Below are 18,304 nucleotides of genomic sequence, written 5' to 3' on the forward strand. Positions count from 1 at the left end.
GGATTGATGAAGGGGAAATTGCATTTAACCAACCTGATAGCCTGATAGGATGAGGGGAGAGCAGTCAATGTTGTTTCTCTGGACTTTAGTAATGCTTTTGACGCTGTCTCCCATAACATCCTCACAGACAAGCTGATGAAGTATGGGATAGGTAGGTGGTCAGCGAGGTGGACTGATAACTGGCTGAACTGCTGGGCTCAGAGGGTTGTGATCAGCAGCACCAAGTCCGTCTGGAGGCCAGTCACTAGTGGTGTCCCCCAAGAGTTGATCTTGGGGCCCGTTTAACATCTTCATTAATGACCTGGATGATGGGAGCAAATGCACCCTCAGCAAGGTTGCAGGCCATACAAAACTGGGAGGAGTGGCTGATACACCAGATGGTTGTGGTGCTATTCAGAGGAACCCCGACAGACAGGAGAAACGGGCAGAGGGGACCCTCCTGAAGCTCAGCAAAGGGAAGTGCAAAGTCCTGTGCCTAGGGTAGAAGAACCGCATGCACGAATACAGGCTGGGGGCTGACCAGCTGGGGAGCAGCTTCTCCTTTGCAGAGAAGGAGCCGGGGAGTCCTGGTGCACATGAAGTTGAACTTGGGCCAGCAATGCAGCCTCATGGCAAAGAAAGACGGCCAATGGTATCCCGGGCTGCATTAGGAAGAACATTGCCAGCAGGTCGAGGGAGGTGATCCTTCCCCTCTGCTCAGCGCTGGTGAGGCCGCAGTTGGAGCGATGGCCAATTCTCCTCGCAGGACCAGAAAGGCATGGATTTACTGGAGTGAGTCCAGCAAAGGGCCACAAAGATGATTAAGGGACTGAAGTGTCTCTCATCTGAGGAGAGGCTGATAGAGCTGGGACTGTTTAGTGTGGAGAAGAGGAGGTTCGGGGAGATCTTATCAATGTGTGTAAATGTCTGGTGAGAGGCTATAAAGAGGACGGGGCCAGACTCTTCTCCGTGGTGCCCAGTGACAGGACAAGAGGCAATGGGCACAAACTGGCACGCAGGGAATTCCACTTGAACACAAGAAAACGCCTTTTCACTGTGAGGATGGTTGAACACTGGACCAGGTTGCCCAGAGAGGTTGTGGAGTCTCCAGCCTTGGAGATATGATGGTCTCCATCCTCCATCAAAGCCCAATTGGACATGGTCCTAGGCAACGTGCTCCTGGTGACCCTGCTTGAGCTTGGGATGTTGGACTAGATGATCTCCAAAGTTCCCTTCCAACCCCAACTGTTTTGTAATTTTGTAAACTGTGAATCTGTGAGCATGGTGCAGAGATACCTCAGGTTAGCCCAGGTCCAACAAGGCTTCTCATTGCCAGTTTTGCAGTGCCATCGCTGATCTGCTCCCTGTATTGTACTCCTTAGTTGCACCTGAGCTGTACCTGAGTTTTCCATGAAGCAGAGCATCCCAGCTCTCTATTGTCCCAGAGAATGGAGAACAGAGTGCATTTCTCTCCCAAGGCAGATTTTCTTAAAAGCTCATCCTGGCTCAGTTGCAAGCCAGGACATAATCCAACACGTACTGAAAAAGGAGAAATAGCTTCTGAGCTTGTAGCTGTTGTGCAATCAGGAATCATAATCATCAAGAACTTTTCAGGTTATGTTTCGTAACTCATCTTCGCAGTTAAATCTTGCTCTCTCATGCCAAGAGTCCAGACATTGTAGGACAGCTGAATAATCTAGCTGCTTCCTGCCTGGATGTTCTGTATATATAGCTTTCTGTTTTGTTCTGCTAGAGGCAATTTGCTTTATAGTTGTGTTGTGGAGTAATTCCTGCTTCTTTTCCCCTTTATGTCATTAAATTATCAGTTCACTTTTTTTCAGTTTCTAGTGTTTCCACTTCCTTTGCTGCTGACAAAGGAGTCTTTGTTTTCTCGGATGTTGTATAGTGCTAAGGTTGCAATTCCAGACCATGTGCTCCAGTGAGGCCACTCGCTTTCACTACAGTTCTCTTCTGTTCAGTAGCTAAAAGGAAAATATGGCCCATGTGAGACAGGTGAAAGCGTTGGCTCTGCCATCATCCATAACAACTTTCTGAAATGAACAAATGAACACATCCCCAAAACAGATCATACTCGATCTCCGGACTGCCACCAAAATATCCCCTTTGCTCTTTTTACTTGCCTTAGGTCTAGATCTGTTAAAAGTCTGGCAAAACCTACAAGTTTCCCTTAACTGAAGATCTGTGATATTGTTGTTTCATGCAGATGGCAGCACTTGCTTTTAGAGGGCATAATTGTTTTCCCCTTTTGTTACTATAGATTGCAGATCCCCTTTGCAGAGAAAAATCTCTTGTCAGATGCAGTGTCTTGATTTCTCTAACTTTCAGTTCAGCTGCTGGGAGCGTGCATCCAGGAACAGGGCTCAGTCACAATATTTCTGTATCACATGCCTTTGTGTTCTCCTTTTTTGATTTCTGTAGATGAACATCTGCAATAAACCTCCTAATAAGACAGCTCCAGAGAATTTGGGTGAAGGTATTCCTGAGGTCCAGGCCCAACGCGCTCGAAGGAATGGCTGGAGCTGGCCTCCACATCCCTTCCAGATTATCGCCTGGTTGTTGTACTTCTTCTTTGCGCTGGTTGGCTTTGGAATTCTGGTTCCTCTTCTGCCCCTTCACTGGCTGCCCGCTGGCTATATTGTATCCTTTGATCCAGAAGAGCACCTGAACTATAATAAAGTATCAATGAGAATTAAAAAAAAAAAAATCGTTAGGTAGCATAGAAAGCATAGGAGAAAGCAGTCAAGCCAGAATTTTTTCTGAACTATAACCATAATCTTGATCTTCTGCAGTCTGTTAAAAACACTTATTTTGAGATCCTCTTTGTCCATCAACTTTAGGCAGATTACTAACTCGATTCTACTTCTCTCCTTCATCACTCCCTATTAGAGTTACTGTCTTTGCCTCCAAAGCTCTTACACTGTCTCCTCCTGCCTACGTATCTCCTTTTCCTAATATTATTCTTCTGTATAAACTTCTACTACAATTGTGCTGCACGGTTTGAGAGCAGTCATCCTGAAAAAAAAAAAGCCTCCTTGAAACATCCTTGCTGTGATGGGCAGCCACACTTTGCTGTGCTGATTGAATGAGTTTTGAAAGGTAGCTTTGTATGCTTGTGATGGTAGGTAAGCTTCTCACAGAGGCCTCTTCCTGTCCTCTGTAGAAAGATTATGAACAAAAGACAAGGTGGTGCATTGTGAACATCAGAGAAGAGGTCTATCATGAGAAAATCTTAAGCAGCAGTATAATATGCATGTAACAGAAGTATCATTACTCTAAATACGAGCAGTATCAGAAGATAATAGAACTAGGTGCTGATACTATCAAGGCATCTTGTCTTGTGTGCTGCCCAGCAAAGCCTAACTCGACCCAGCCCGTTTGTGTTTTCTGCCTCCTGTCCTCTATCCACCTCCCTAAGGCCGCGTGCTCTTTTTGCTCCTGTGGCCAAGGAGAGGGACTAGCTTGTGCTACTCTTCCCACTGTCCAGTTACACTGGTCCCATTCCCCACTAAGGCTCTGGGGTGGAGGAGAACTGCTGCATGTGCAGGGTTTAGAGTTGTGTGAGTCTCCAGAAGGGGCTGTGCCAGAGTATGGGATCCTGTACTGGGAAGAAATCCTGGTAGTCTCAGTGCCACCTTGTACTGTGAACTTCCTCAAAGCCAGGCCCTAACTCCTGGAGGATTAGATTGTCTAGGGAATGGCAAACGAGAAGAGGGAGGGGGTGAATCCTGAGATTTGAATTCAGTACTAACGAAGCTGGTAAAGGGTTAGAGTGCATGAGCAACTGTTTGCTTTTGTCATCTCTCCGATAACATCTTTCCTGGTGAAAATAAAACTGGCTAAGTGGATCAGTGAGAGTCAAGCTGTAAAGTCTGACTTTGCTTATGAAATGTCATATAAAGCCAAGAGAAATTTGTCCATGTATATTTTTGATGTGCATAACGCACACATTTTTGATGTACAGAGGACTTCCTTGTTGTCAAAGGCCAAATTAGAATGAAATTAAAGAGTCCCATTAGTGCTTGTTGTTTTTACTAGGTTCATCTCTGGCAATTCCTATGAAGATAATTCCAGATATGTCAGTCTTACTGTATCAAAAACCAAGGGGAAAATTTAACATTGTTCTGTAACTGGAAACAAGAAAAATCTGTGGTAACAGCCTATTTTGCTTTTCATAATTGCAGCTTCCTTAGCAGAACCAGATAACCAAGAAATGTTGAAGACAGAATCCCGGGGAAAGTTCTAAATATGTGTTACTTGGATATGCGCTTCTATAATTGGTACATTTGATTTAAGTATGTCCATATAGCCTTTGATACATTTGGGATACTTTTTGTATTGCTTTATCATTGGTTTAGTTACATTTGCATGACTTACACATAATAACATCATTAGCTAACAATGATCTTAAATCTATCCTACCAAATATCTTTGTGTTGTCATGGTTCAAACTTCTTAAGTAGGTCTGCAGAATATCTTCATACCTCAATCTAAACACAGTCTAATTCAACAGATTAGTGTTTCCCAAAGCTTTACTATCAGTTAATAAAGCACTAATGTTTCTTTTTTGTCAAAGGTGAATCCCTTCCCATTCTATTACTTCGTTAAAGCTCCAGTCAGCTAGGCCTCAAAGACTTCATTTTTTTCCCTAGTTACACTGCTGCAATTTCCATAAACGGTAGCATGGTCAATGGTGTACATAACTGAATGTATAACAAATAAGTTGGAAGATTAATTTTTGGGTGCATGTTTATTAAATTACGTATATATATTGAGAAGCAAACTCCAGAGCACTGTAGTATGCCAGACATGTAAGGCTACTGTTTTTTATTCTTTTCAAATATTGGCAGCTCAGATGTGTGGTCAAAAGTACTCCTCAAGTTTTTTTTCCTCTGACTTGTTACTGCAGTTAGAAATAAGAATCCAAATAGGTAATCTCAGAGGAAGAATTACAGGTCTTAGATACCATCTTTCATTAAATTGTGTAGAATTCTACTTTATTAGCTTTTACTGGGGATTCCGACTAAGGAAAAGGAAGCAAGATGATCAGTAGCATTTCCTTGATATGACTTTTTTTTCTTTTTTGGAAGTTTAATCTTGTGAGGGGGCATGTGCATGGCCTTAACTGGCTGTTCCTTTCCAAGGATTCTGTGTGGACTAAGAGATGAGGACCTGTGCCAACAGTCTGCTCACAGGGTCAGATTCTGGTAAGCAAAGGTAAGTTTTAAAAACTCCTGTAGTAGGAAGTACATTTCTGTGAGGCAGAGAAGTGCATAATAAGGAGGGTTGTTCCTGTAGATTTAGTTATGTTTACCCAGACAGTATTTACTGCAGAGAGACAATACTGGTGAAGCTCAGATGAATGTGCTGTAATCAGTTATATAGTAATTTCTAATGAAAAACCATTACTTCTCATCTATGTGAGCTTTGTATATTAAGAATAAATATATAGACATTAAATGGCTCATACAATCCTTAACTGTGTACTTCAGTGTCCAGGAGTGTGTTTTATCTACCATTTAGTTGTTCATCTTACTGCAGTCTCCATTGATCCTGCGGATACCAATGTGCGCAAAAAAAACTATCTGGGGCCTCTGGCCACCTTCAATCGTAATCAGCATGAACATGTCATTGAAAATCGTCATTGCCATGTCTGTGATGTAGATGTGTAAGTATCTTCTCTTTTCCTCTGTTAATCTCTCTTCATCACCATTAGATATAAGATTGAACTTGAGTCCCTGAAGTTCTTAACTCTGAAGTGACATTTAAAGTTCACCCTGTGACAGTCAGTTGGGTAGGTGTCCATTGTCAAATGTGGACATGGTTCTGTGTGACTGTTTTTAATCACTCTTATGTTGTGTAGAGAGGACTGTACTGAGTGGTTCTGTGTTCTTTGGATGTTGTTGTTTGATCTGAGAACAGGATGCAACTTCTGTGTGTGTGTGTTTGGATTTGACTAGACACTAATTTAAAAGCTGGAAAAGTTTGCAGGGAAGATGAAGCTTTGCAGAATTGCTAAAGGACTTCAAAGAATAAGAAATGGATGATCTCCAAATTGGAAAATACACAGTGTATAGAAAAGGCAAGTTTTGCAGTGTTTGTGATTGTGGTCCGAGAACAGCCAATAGCTTTGGGTGTTTACGCATTCCTAATGTAATGGGTTTTCTCAGTATTGCCAGGATCTCTACTGCTGTACCCCTCTGTATTTGTCTCACTGGAAAGTTGTGGTAGCAGGTGGGTGACGCCACTCTAATACCACCCTTTCTTTGACAGGAGTGCCAAGTCAAAGCACTGCGGAACTTGCAACAAGTGTGTGTGTGGCTTTGATCACCACTGCAAATGGCTCAACAACTGTGTGGGGAAGAGGAATTACTGGTAAGGGTCTGTCGTCATGACAGGAACACAACCCTGCACAAATAATATCCCCTTTCTCCTCCCAGGACTCTCCTGCCTCTCAGTTTAGTCTGTACTCTGTCACAGAAAACAACTTTTCTTTCAGATCCCAGCTGAATAAAATCAGTCGTGAGGAAACTAGATGGAGATACAAGCATGACTAGGACATTCAAATAAAGGGAGTGATAAACCTCCTACACTTAGAATTTTGTAGTCGAACATCCACTAGTAAAATCATTTGGTATAATCAATTATTTGGTATTAGCAAAAACTGATGAGATGTTAATGGGGTGTCCTTAATGCTTCTGAAGCATGATCATACTGTTGTCCCTGTCTTAGAAACAACTTGAATCCAGATTGCCTCTCCTGTGAGACTTGCCACATAGCAGGAGTTAAAGCAGCATATAGGCAACTCTGATCTGTCCTGGGTCTAAGGTAAAGAATCAGGAAGCTATCACTGATGACTGCTGCTCAGCTTATTTTCCTGCACTAGAACCATAAGGAAAGCAAGGAATTGTTACTGCTGGGTGGCATGTCGCACTGCTATGAGATTTTGTGCTGGGAGGTCTTTGTCTATCCTAGAAATACTGGACTTGACTACAATTGCTTTCAGGGGTCACAATTTAGAGTCCCAGGATGACAAATCAGAAATAAGATTGTTATCCAGTATCTATAACGAGTGTAAGAAAGTGCCACAGTAATTTGACATAGCTGTCTATATCTTTGTCTCTTTACTATTAGAGTTTGAGATTTTGAATGTGTATGTGTGGTATTATCGAAACACTAGATTTGTATTTTGCACTGAAGTCACTCACACTTATCACCTTTTTGGCAGGCTCTTTTTGAATAGCGTGCTGTCTGCCATTCTGGGCCTTGGCCTTCTGCTGCTCATAGCTTTCTACGTCTTTGTGGAGTTCTTCATTAACCCCATGATGCTTCGCTCCGACCAGCACTTTGAAGGTACTACCAGAGCTTCAGCTGAGCATCTTCTGAATAAGTCAGCATATCTTGAGGGCCAGCTGTATATGGGATTGGATTCTGTGGGCTGATCCACTGAGGTGGAACTCTCTTCCCTTACTCCTTCAATGTTATATTTCTGCAGGAATATCTCTGCTTAGCTGGACTGTTTCCTTCCAGAGCCTACCAACTGCTCTTCCAATGGGCCTTGCATATGCCAGGTTTTATAGGTCTCAAGGGCATAACTTTGGGTCTACTGCTATTTTTGAGTTAACAGTATTTCCGGGCGTAAAGTTTAGTTAGAGATGTTTAATACCTAGACAATCTACTTGCCTCCTACTCTTGTTTTCATACCTTTACCATAGTATGTTTTCCCCTTTAGTTCCCTGGCTTGCCTTCTCCTTTGATTTAAGTACTCATTCTCTAACTGCACTGGCTTTCTTTCCTCATCTGACACAACTTTGTGCCTTGCTACCTCACTTCCTAACTCTTGATATTTTGGAGTTTTCATTGCAGTGTTATGTTTTTCTTTTACAGTTCTAAAGAACCACACAGACGTCTGGTTTGTGTTTCTTCCTGCAGCTCCTGTTGAGACTCAGGCACCTGCCATTTTGGTCTCAGCTGGGGTTTTTATTCTTCTGAGCCTAATGACCGTGTTCCTGCTAGGCCACCTCTTGACCTTTCACATCTATCTTAGTAGGTATTATGTTCCTGTCATCTGCATCCCATTTCATTCTCTTGTAGCTTCTACTCATTCTGTGTTCATTGTGTGTTCACCCATATCAAAAATATCACAGAATATACACACAAATATGTCACATACATGTGATGTCACAGGAATATGTTACAAATATAGACACATTGTGCAAGAGTGTCATTGAGGAGGTAGAAATTTTGGATTTAGCATTATGCTTTTGGTTTTCCTCAGAGGTCCTGTCTTACCGCAGTTTGTAGAAGTCACATTACATGCTATTTTTGAATTTCTGTAGCTTACACAAATTTCTCTTTCACCAAGTACAGTTCAGAATCCAGTAAGGAGAAAGTACTCTACAAATGCTTGATTTGGGATGAATCTCTTTCCTCCTGTCTGTAAGACCTCAGATAAATGTTCTTATTGTTTCCAAAATTCAAATTAACCCTGTAGATTTCAGTAGAATCGTTTTTTTTGCATCCCAGAGCATGCATTTGGCCTAAGTTTACCGAGTCTCCTGTCAGCCTGATCTTTATCTGGGGATAATCACATATCTGTCTGCCTAAAGGCCCATCTAGAGGCCTTTTGTATCTTTCAAAAGGGTGGAATGAAGCCAGTGAAAAACTTTTTCCCACCTTAGTCAGATTTCCCAGGAACAATTTAAGGTTATTATATCAGGAAGTTCTAATGAAGCCAGCACAGCTTCATAGAGATTACCAGCCATCAGCACCATTTCTTTCATTCAGGACTGAATCACAGTAAAAATTAGAGTCCTGATAAACTTGGAGTTCCCATGCTGAACAATATTGATAGCCGTTTCCTGAACAAGTTGGATTAAGACTGGACAATTGCTAGTAAGTCCTTAAGATTAAGGGAGGGCATCTTGCCTGTAAGACTAGATGAAGGAAATAAATAAAATTTCCTAACAGGATTTTTCTTGCTAATATAATAGTGTGGGACTTTATATAAAAAATACATGCAATTGTATATAGTCTACAGGATGCTTATCGGGATCACATTTATCTGGGTTGCAGATAAATTCCAGCTGGCTCTGTTTAAAGTCCTCTTGGTGCAGTAGGACTTACTAGCTCAGGTACTGCGTGATGTGAGCAAGGTGCACACGCACATTCTTAGCAACACTGTATAATCAGTTTGGCTCTTCTGTGGTTTGTGCTTATCCCAGACTACTAAGATCAGCTACGTTCTACTGACCCACAGTCCCCCACAACTGCAGTACCAGGCAGGCTTAGCAGTGCATGTGCAAGATGCGGCCCAAGTTAGGCCTGTGCGTTCATGTACCTAAACTATTCCATCTTGGAACTCAAAGCATAAGGGAGGCCGAGTGAGACGAACCAGTTAATTACAGCTCAGTTCCAGCGATGGCAGATTCAGATTGGCTGATAGGGACTTTTGTGACTTTTTTCACTGTACTTCGATTATATGAGAGATCCTATTTCTCCTTTACCTTAGGTAAGTGTGGACAGTATAGGTTTGATTTTCTAATAGGGGTCCTATCCCAGATAAAGATCTCATTATAGAATTTGTACTATATTCACACAAAATGATTCATGGAGTTCAGAGGAAGAAGTAATCAGAAGGGATTTTGGTTAGATCTCCCATTTGTTGCTCCATCCAAAAGGGAAATTTATATTTGGAAGTGCAGATGGGCATCAAAAACCCTTTTTTCAGTCATCATCTAAAATGAAGCCAGTGCTACTTGGCTGCCTTACATGAGTTATGACGAGAAAAGATCTTACACTTGAAATTGTCACTGGTGCCAGAACTAGAGAAGAAGGTACATGATGGAAGAGGAATGAGAATGCAAGTTACAGACTATCCTTGGATGGATTTTTATGTTGTCAGCTCACAGCGATTACTGGTGCCACCACAAACTAGGTCAGCGCAAACCACTGAAGTTCCAGAAGCAAAATAGTTACACTTGTGAAGTGTAGCATTTGATGGATGAGGGCTCTTCGGTTGACATTCATGTTGCAGTCAACGGAGTCACTGACAGTTGTTTTCCTTTTAGAATTTCTTGGAGCATAATTAAATTTGGTCACGCTGTCTGTGATTTCGCTTGCTTTGTATAATTGAAAGTTGACTATGCTAGGTTAATGATGACAGTTGGAGATTTCAAAGGTCAGTCTAGCACTGTAGAAAGACTAAAAGCATAACAATGCTGGGGCCACTCCAGGAAAACTTCCTTTCGATGGCAGCGAAAGGATTATCCAGTTTAGTAGTGAGCTGTACCCTGTTTTTGTGTGCAACGTCCACAAGAGGGTGCTCCCTCCTTGGAATAAGGACATGCTTTCTCTTGCACAACCGTAATGTGTAGGTGTTATCCCAGTTTTCCCTTTTTTTTCTGTCCTGTTTTTGTTTTTGTTTTGGGGTGATCTTTTTTCCTCTTTCAAAATAATTTTTGAGCCAAATTAAGTTTTCTTTTGGACCCAATTTTAAATATTTATGACTTGCATAGAAACAAAATTTAATTATTGTTAATGTTTATTACATTAAAGTCTACTACTCCATTGAAACTGGTTCCAGCTGTGATCAATGTTGTGCAGTGTGTATGTCCTTGCTTAAAAGGAGTGATGCTGCCATACTGAGGCCAAAGTTTTGTGTTATGTAAGACCCAAGTATTACCATTACAGCTGGGATTCAGATGGACAAAGCATGTCTATTTTAAAGAAAGAAAAATTATATATTCATCTTATTTCACACTTTTAATTTTCAGTAGTTTCTTCTGAATGTTTCCAAGCAGGCAGTGTTGAAATGAACTGTCTAGCCTTTTTGGGGACTAGTGGTACAGGTTAAATTAAAACATAATTATAGTTTATAAGCATTTATTTCAGGAAGCTGATTTTCATATTTAAATTACAGGAAGAAAATAGCACCTCTGTGAGTGGAATTGCCCTTAAGTTTCACATAAAAAATAACTTAGAAAGGTACAGCTATTAGAGTTTTAGAATCTTGCTTTGTTACGAACACAGAAAAATTTTCAGAAGTGGTCTACTTTTTTAATTGCTCCCTGCGATCACTCAAAAGGAAGTAGGTTGTTCTCAAAATAGTAGCTCCAGGTGTGCTAAATTACCAGTCTTGACTGAGATTCAATTCAGTCAGTGATCATGGCACTTCAGAAGTTTGGAGGAAGGGGGTTTCAGGGAGCAGGGAGGTTTGGTACTCAGAGGCCAAAAAAACCCAAAAACATTTAGTAGGGAGTATAGGAAAGAATATGTGGTTCTTCATAAGCTATGATTATATGTTGCAGATTATATGTTGCAGTGTTATCTAGCCAGATAAATGCAGTATTTTTTAACTAAATAACTCCTTAAAATATTTTAAAAGTTGCACTGGTAAGTACTCAGAAACCAAAGAATTCTAAAGTGAAGATGATATATAGCCCTTTATTTATGAAGCAATATTCTATTTCTCAAATAAAGCATACAGAAACAATTCTAAGAGCATTTACTAGCACCCTGCACTGCCCCTGTAAAGTGCAATCCCTAATCACTTAGCTACAAACTCACGCTCCTTTTTATGCTCTATCTTCCTGCCGAAATGGTTCTTGAATTCTTTTTTACTCATGAAAAGAAGGTTATTGCTCTAACAGGAGGGCACCTTCTTCTCTCTTCTCCCCCACTTCCCTGCAAAGTAGTCCTGTGCATGGTTTTGAGAGGTAAGGTATTACAGATTTGAATGTTTTCAAGCAGAGCAAGGATTTTAGTCTGGTTCTCTTTATCCTAGGCATCTGCTTTAACTACTATGCTACTGTATTAAGGAAGAATGACTACCAGGCTGCACATTAAAAAAAGTGCAGCAGCTGGTTTTGTATTTTTTGCTCTAAAAATACTTACCATATCAGGTTCATTAGGGGAGGAATCCTCATAATGGAGTTCCAGATCCTCATAATGTTTTAGGTCTCATGAAGAACCAAGCTGCTCAGAAATGTCAATATAGACATACTTTTGGTCATGCATGGAAGCAGATGTGGTTTTTTTGGGGGGGAGGACTTTAAGAGTATAAACTCAGTCACATGTAAACTTTGGATGTCTCTAGGATTTGGCAGCAGCAGTCAAGCATTTGATGCTCATTGTTTTGAACATAGATGTCTCTATCTTCTTTATGGGACAAAGTAACCTGTTGGAGCTTTTTGATTTTCCCCAGCCTGGAAGATTACAGTTAGTTTCCAAGACTGCAGTTAGCATTAGATATCTTTTGACAACTCTCTGAGCTTTCTGTACAATTCAAATCTTTAACATACTGGATCTAAATAATGGGTTTGCATCTCTCTGGAATATGCTGAATAAATTGCTATAGCATAGAAGAATATACCAAATAGATGAGACTTTAGAAGAATAGTGTGACTATGAAGAAGTGTACAAGTACAAAGGTATTTTTGTCTTAGAGTATCTGACTCTTCATGTTTATAGTTACTATTTAATTGCATATGTTATTTGAATCGTTCTCGAGAAGTAAATGTAATTGGAGGGTGGCATTTCACGCACTGATATCTCCCTTCCTTTTTTCCCAGTGTGGAACAAATTGACTACGTATGAGTACATTCTGCAGCAGCGTCCACAACAAGAGGTGAAAGAGGTAGATGGACAACTGGAATCTTGTCCCTCCCAAGTGAGACCCAGTCAGGTACTTGTTGTTTTTTCAATCAGTTTCTCAAAAAACAGCCTCACTTATCTGCTGTATCTAGTTTGCTTCAGTTCTGCATGCTCCAAATTTTAGAGGCAGTTGCTAGGGATAAGACTTTTGAGGTACTTTGGTGGAGTTTAGTAGAATGTGAGAGAGTCTAAGCCTGTAGCCTGAAGAACAGTTTAGGCATAAGCAAGCACTACTTTCAAAAGAATCAGTCCCACCCACTCTCTTGTCTCAGCCACTTGTTTTGGTCTCTGCACTATCTGTTCCCTTCTGCCAGTGCAGCTGTTTGTTACAGTCACACAGTCAACAGGGTGGGGGATTCTCATCTGGATAAGGTTATACTTTAAAAAAAGATAGTTGAGCTAGTGTATAACTGAGCTAGTTCCCTCCTGTTTGGTTCACCAAGCAGTCACGTAAATGTTTGTGTCACCATGAGAGTACGTGACTGAAGAGTCGAAAGGGTCCTGTTACTGGGGAGGACACGATCATCTGTTTTGGTGGAAGTGTCACATTTTGCTGGCTTGTGCAAGTGGTCTCATGTCTAAGAGCAAGACACGTCCTAAGACTGGAGAAATTGGGGTTAATCATTGAGCAGCTGATATCAAATTGTTTTGCCATCTTGAAAAAGGAAAGGACACAAATTCTGTTCAGAAAGGACCTAGATAGCTTTGCTTTATTTGAATTGAGCTCTACAAAAGTGATAAGTATCTGTCTGATTATTATGATGTTGATCTGTATCTCTGTAAAAGAGGTCTACAAGCTTTTTAGTGCTACCATACTGTGCAGTGGCATATATGCTATTCATTCAGATATTTGATGTAACTTACTTTGCTGGAAGGCAGCTCCGTCCTTGGGGATTCTCAAAATTTGACTGTTTTAATTGTACTGCTTTGAATGGGAGATTGGCCTAGGGACTTCCAGAAGTTCTTTCCAGTCTAAATTATTCTGTGATTCTGTGATCCCTTGTAACTCCATCTAGTTCCGTAGTTACCTATTATACAAGTGATTTTATATTTCATAAGAAATTCATTTCTCTCCTGTATGTAGACATACATTTTTCCTGATTTAGAATTTATCATTATCTCTGGACTCATTAGTGGTTTTTCCCTATCAGAGGAAAGTGGAAAATGAGTGAATTCCCTTTTTGTGTAGTATGGAGACCTCAGCTTTTCATATGCATTTTTTTGCTGGCTTGGAAAAGTTGAACTTTCAGTTTGAACAGAGGTTTCCATAACAACAAAGATGTTTGGCACTTTGTCTCCTAGAGCTTTGCTTACCATCAAAATGAAAAATAAAGCTTTAGGTCAAATCATTTTCTTGTTACTGAATTTTGACTGATACTGAAAATATACCTGAACAAAGGTGGACTCTGTACTTATGTATATTTGAGATGGGACCGTTCAGTGATGTTCTCCTGTGTGCACCAGTGCTTGTGTAGATCTATGTGAATATGGTGAATTTGAAGCAGCAAGCCTAGAAGAAGCAGGGTGAAAAGGAGTTCTTTATTTCAGGACTACAGTTCCTTGGGGAACAATAAAAACTAGAAGATGCCCAGTAATGTTGTTAAGAAAAATGTTAACCCACCAGATTTTTCTTGTTTCTGACATAGCAACCAGAGATAAACACAAACAAATAGATTGGAGTAGGAGTACACCAAGTGACTTGCCTTTTATGAACTAAGTTCTGTTGACTACAGCCTTTTTTAGCTCGAGCATAAAAATCCTTTGTAATTGATCCAAGATGTTGCAAGCAGAAAATGGAAATCATGCTGTTCCCACCTTTTTCTTAACTATTCATTCATTTTAGGGAATAAGAAGAAGCATGTGTTTCCCCTTCAATACATATATTTGAGTCTCATTCAAGCCTGAGTGTTGGTTTTGGCTTCAGTTTTACACGTTTGTCTGTTAAGTCTTCAGCCACATTCAGATTAAAGGATTCTTATGTACACATAAAGATCCTTCTCAGAACATGCACAAAGTAAAAGTACTAAGTGATTCAGAGATCACAAAAATGCAGAAAAGTTGGACATATAGTCTTTGGCTCTGTAATGATAGCCAAAGCAGCACGTGTAAGTAAAAGTTTTTCTGCAGATAGTTACACAACAATCCAAAGAAATATGAACTAAACCAAAAACTATGCTTTAATGCATAGCTGCATTCACACCAGGGAGCTGACTTTCAGAGTGAAAACCTGTTGGGATGTGATTTTTTTTCACACTCCTAAGCTGAGATGTAAAAAATTTGTCATAGAGACCAGTCTAAAGCCACAGTTTTCCTGTGCCATGCATATCAGTATTATGACAGCATTCATTATATGGCAGACTAACATAGATACAGAAGACAAATTCAGCTTGTAGAAAAAGCTCTACTTTTAACTAGTGCACAGTTTTATAAGAAATGGTATAATCCCTATCACAAGGGTGGCAATTTTCACTAAGTTTCAAAGGTTTAGCACTCTTAAGTGTTGTTATCATTAGTGGTATATGGAAGCATCAGTACAGTAGAAGACAGGTGAGGGTTGAATGGTGTGGGATAGAAGGTGAGGTTTACCTCCTATAGACTAGTACTATGATATTTTCTTTTTCATGATTTGAGGAGTTGTTGAGTATTACCAAGTGAGAAGTAGGAAGTTTTTTATTTCCTGGATACAACTCTTCAGGAAGAATCCACTGTGAAGAGACATTTCTGTTTTGTTAGTGAAACATCATACATATGTTAAACGGATAGGCATTTTAATATATTTTGAAAAATAAAAAGGCATTCACTATGAGTTATTTATCTGTTCTCTTGAAATAATATCCAAATTTACTGAAAGTTGCATGAATAGTTAAGAAAAAGATCTAGAAATAATACTATGAAGATAACCCTGAAAATAACACAGAACCAAATATATGACTGAGACCTTTACAGGTAACTCTGGAACATAATGCCTGAGCAACCAACTTCCCTCACTATTTGAATAAGCATAAAAAAATATGTCCACCAAAGTAGAGCCTGTTTTGAACTAAATTTATGGGTTGGTTAGTCAGCAGTTGTATATTTTTGTAGTTATTTTTGTCTCTAGAAAGACATTGCCATATAGACCCTAATTTTGGGACATACAATGAGGGGTGCTGATAGGATGGTATCCTAAAGAGTATATCATTGCATTACTCTACCATAGGCTAGAAATTCTGATTAATAGCTATCTTTGCAATAATATTTACTTTATGATACTGTTTCTTTATATTCTGGATATCCTCACCATAAAGGTTGGGTTTCTTGGTCATTATATTGTTGTTGATTTACTTTGGACACTAATTAAGGTTGATGAGATTTGATTTTAAACGCTAAACAGATTTTACTCTGCATCCTTCACATTTTCAGTGTTGTTTCTGTCTTCTAATGTCTGGTCAAATTCAGTCTAGTCTTTATTCTCAGCCTCAACACTCGCAGCAGACTCTGTTTCCCTGGGCCAAAAATCACATTTTTCCAGTCGATTCTGCCTCTCCTCCAACTTGACAGTGTTTTAGGGTATTTTTCTTTCTGTCACTGAAATGGATGATGAGAAGGACAGCTGCTGTGGGCAGGGAGCTGAATTTGACCACAAGTTGTAATCGTAGAGCTTGGGAAGAAAGGCAGACACAGCTGGTATTTGCCTTTAGAAGGGAGAGAGATGGAGCATGGCCAGGAATTGTAAGGTGGCAATGAACTTGGGCAAACAAATGAGTGGTCTGTTTGCTGTAAGAGCAAGACCTGAACCCTAAAAGCACAATCTGTAAGGGTAGCTTCATCTTGCTGTTGCAGTTGAAGGAGACTGGACATGCTGCTGAGGGCTACATGGGAGCTGAGGAGGACTGGGGCTGGGCACAGTAGCTGTCTAAGTGTAGCTTTTCTAATACTGAGAGAATATTCTATTTTCTACTGATCAAGTCTATTTCCATTTATTTCTGCTAGATAGCCCTTGTGGTTTACTTTCTTTTATGTGGCTGCTTTGGCCATGCATATTTTACAAGGCTGAAATGGACAAAATGGATTTTAAAAAGCCCTTTTATTCCCTGCTTGGAAAGAGTTGTTCATGAAGCTCTCAAGATGTATCATTTATTAATCTCCTTTGAACTGCCAGGCCTGCAGTCCTGCTTGTAGACACTGAGTCCTGATTGTTTTCAGTAACTGTGCACTGTAATGGTCACAGTCCTACGAGGATGTCTCCCGCTGCAGCTCATTTCAGGCACAGTGTAGTTTCCTCTGAAAAGACCTAGATCTCTCCCACTATATAATTGCAAGGATACAAGATTGCATCTGGTCTCCTTCATTTGTGATGCCACATGCATGAGACTTGAATGTAAGCGCTAAGAATTTGGTCTCCAAGGAGCTTAGACAAACATTTACGCACATTTGATTTTCAGTCAGTGATGAGCAATGACCTGACCTGAGTTGCAAGCTACATTTGAAGTGCATGTAGTAAATTCATGAGGATTGTTAATCCTGCTCGCAGGAAAACCCTACTTATAATAGTGAACCCAAAATAGCATACTTCCCAAACCTGAAACCTTGGAAAGTTTATATGCTTAAAACTACTAAACCATTTCTCTTCAAATTTGATGTGAGTACTTACAAACTAGTTGCAAATTGCTTTTCACAGAATCACAGAACGGTTGAGATTGGAAGGGACCTCTGGAGATCATCTAGTCCAACCCCCCTGCTCAAGCAGGGTCCTCTAGAGCATATTGCCCAGGATCACGTCCAGACAGGTTTTGAATATCTCCAGGGAAGGAGACTCCACAACCTCTCTGGGCAACCTGGTCCAGTGCTCAGTCACCCTCACAGTCAAGAAGTTTTTCCTCATGTTCAGATGGAACTTCCTGTGTTGCAGTTTATGCCCATTGCCTCTTGTCCTGTTGCTGGGCACCACGGAGAAGAGTCTGGCCCCATCCTCTTGACACTCTCCCTTCAGATACTTGTACACATTGATGAGATCGCCTCTCAGGCTTCTCTTCTGCAGGCTCCACAGGCCCAGCTCTCGCAGCCTTTCTTCACAGGAGAGATGCTCCAGTCCCCTCCTCATCTTTGTAGCCCTCCGCTAGACTCTCTCCAGTAGTGCCATGTCTCTCTTGTAGTGGGGAGCCCAGAACTGGACACAGTACTCCAGAGGTGGCCTCACCAAGGCTGAGTACAGGGGGAGGATCACCACTAAAGCATGAACATGTTACAAATATTAACAAACCTGGAGTCTTTCCAGTTTGGAAACTCTCTTATCAACAATTAAATGAGTAACGTGACTCCAGACGTTCATGCCAAGATTTTCAAAAGTAGCTAGTAATTTTGGAAATTTCTCTTCTGGCATGTAAAGAAGACCAGCCAAAGTTGATCAGACCAGACTGTGCTGCTTCTGACACTGGTCAAGTGTGAAGGCTAAGAAAAAGAGTACAGGAACAGAATATACGTACGGGCCCCATAACACTCTCCCAGCATTTGGGAATAGTGTCTAGGGGCTTCTGGAACACACAGCTTCTAATGGCTTTGTCCATGCAAGTTTTTCCCACAGTCTTTCCTAATTTCTTCTTGAGTCGGTATAACATTTAGCATCTGCAGGATCCTGTGGCAATGAGCGCTACGTTTAGTTACATACTGGGTC

At 40.6% G+C, this 18,304-nt stretch overlaps 1 protein-coding gene across 6 annotated transcripts in view; it reads left to right on the forward strand.

Annotated features, from left to right (window-relative positions):
• Nucleotides 1–18,304, forward strand: part of ZDHHC1 (zinc finger DHHC-type containing 1) — a 31,975-nt gene that overhangs the window by 1,698 nt on the left and 11,973 nt on the right. For 2 of the 6 annotated variants that reach the window (XM_068955893.1, XM_009690375.2), the window contains exons 2-7: nucleotides 2,419–2,637; nucleotides 5,490–5,665; nucleotides 6,271–6,372; nucleotides 7,226–7,350; nucleotides 7,885–8,043; nucleotides 12,570–12,682. In XM_068955893.1, coding sequence (XP_068811994.1) covers nucleotides 2,419–2,637; nucleotides 5,490–5,665; nucleotides 6,271–6,372; nucleotides 7,226–7,350; nucleotides 7,885–8,043; nucleotides 12,570–12,682 — 894 coding nt within the window. Of the gene's footprint in view, nucleotides 1–2,418; nucleotides 2,638–5,141; nucleotides 5,215–5,489; nucleotides 5,666–6,270; nucleotides 6,373–7,225; nucleotides 7,351–7,884; nucleotides 8,044–12,569; nucleotides 12,683–18,304 lie in introns of those variants that run through there. The other 4 variants (XM_068955894.1, XM_009690383.2, XM_068955895.1 and 1 more) reach the window with 4 other exon arrangements.

The sequence above is a fragment of the Struthio camelus genome, chromosome 10 (assembly GCF_040807025.1).
Source record: "Struthio camelus isolate bStrCam1 chromosome 10, bStrCam1.hap1, whole genome shotgun sequence".
Lineage (NCBI taxonomy): Eukaryota > Metazoa > Chordata > Aves > Struthioniformes > Struthionidae > Struthio > Struthio camelus.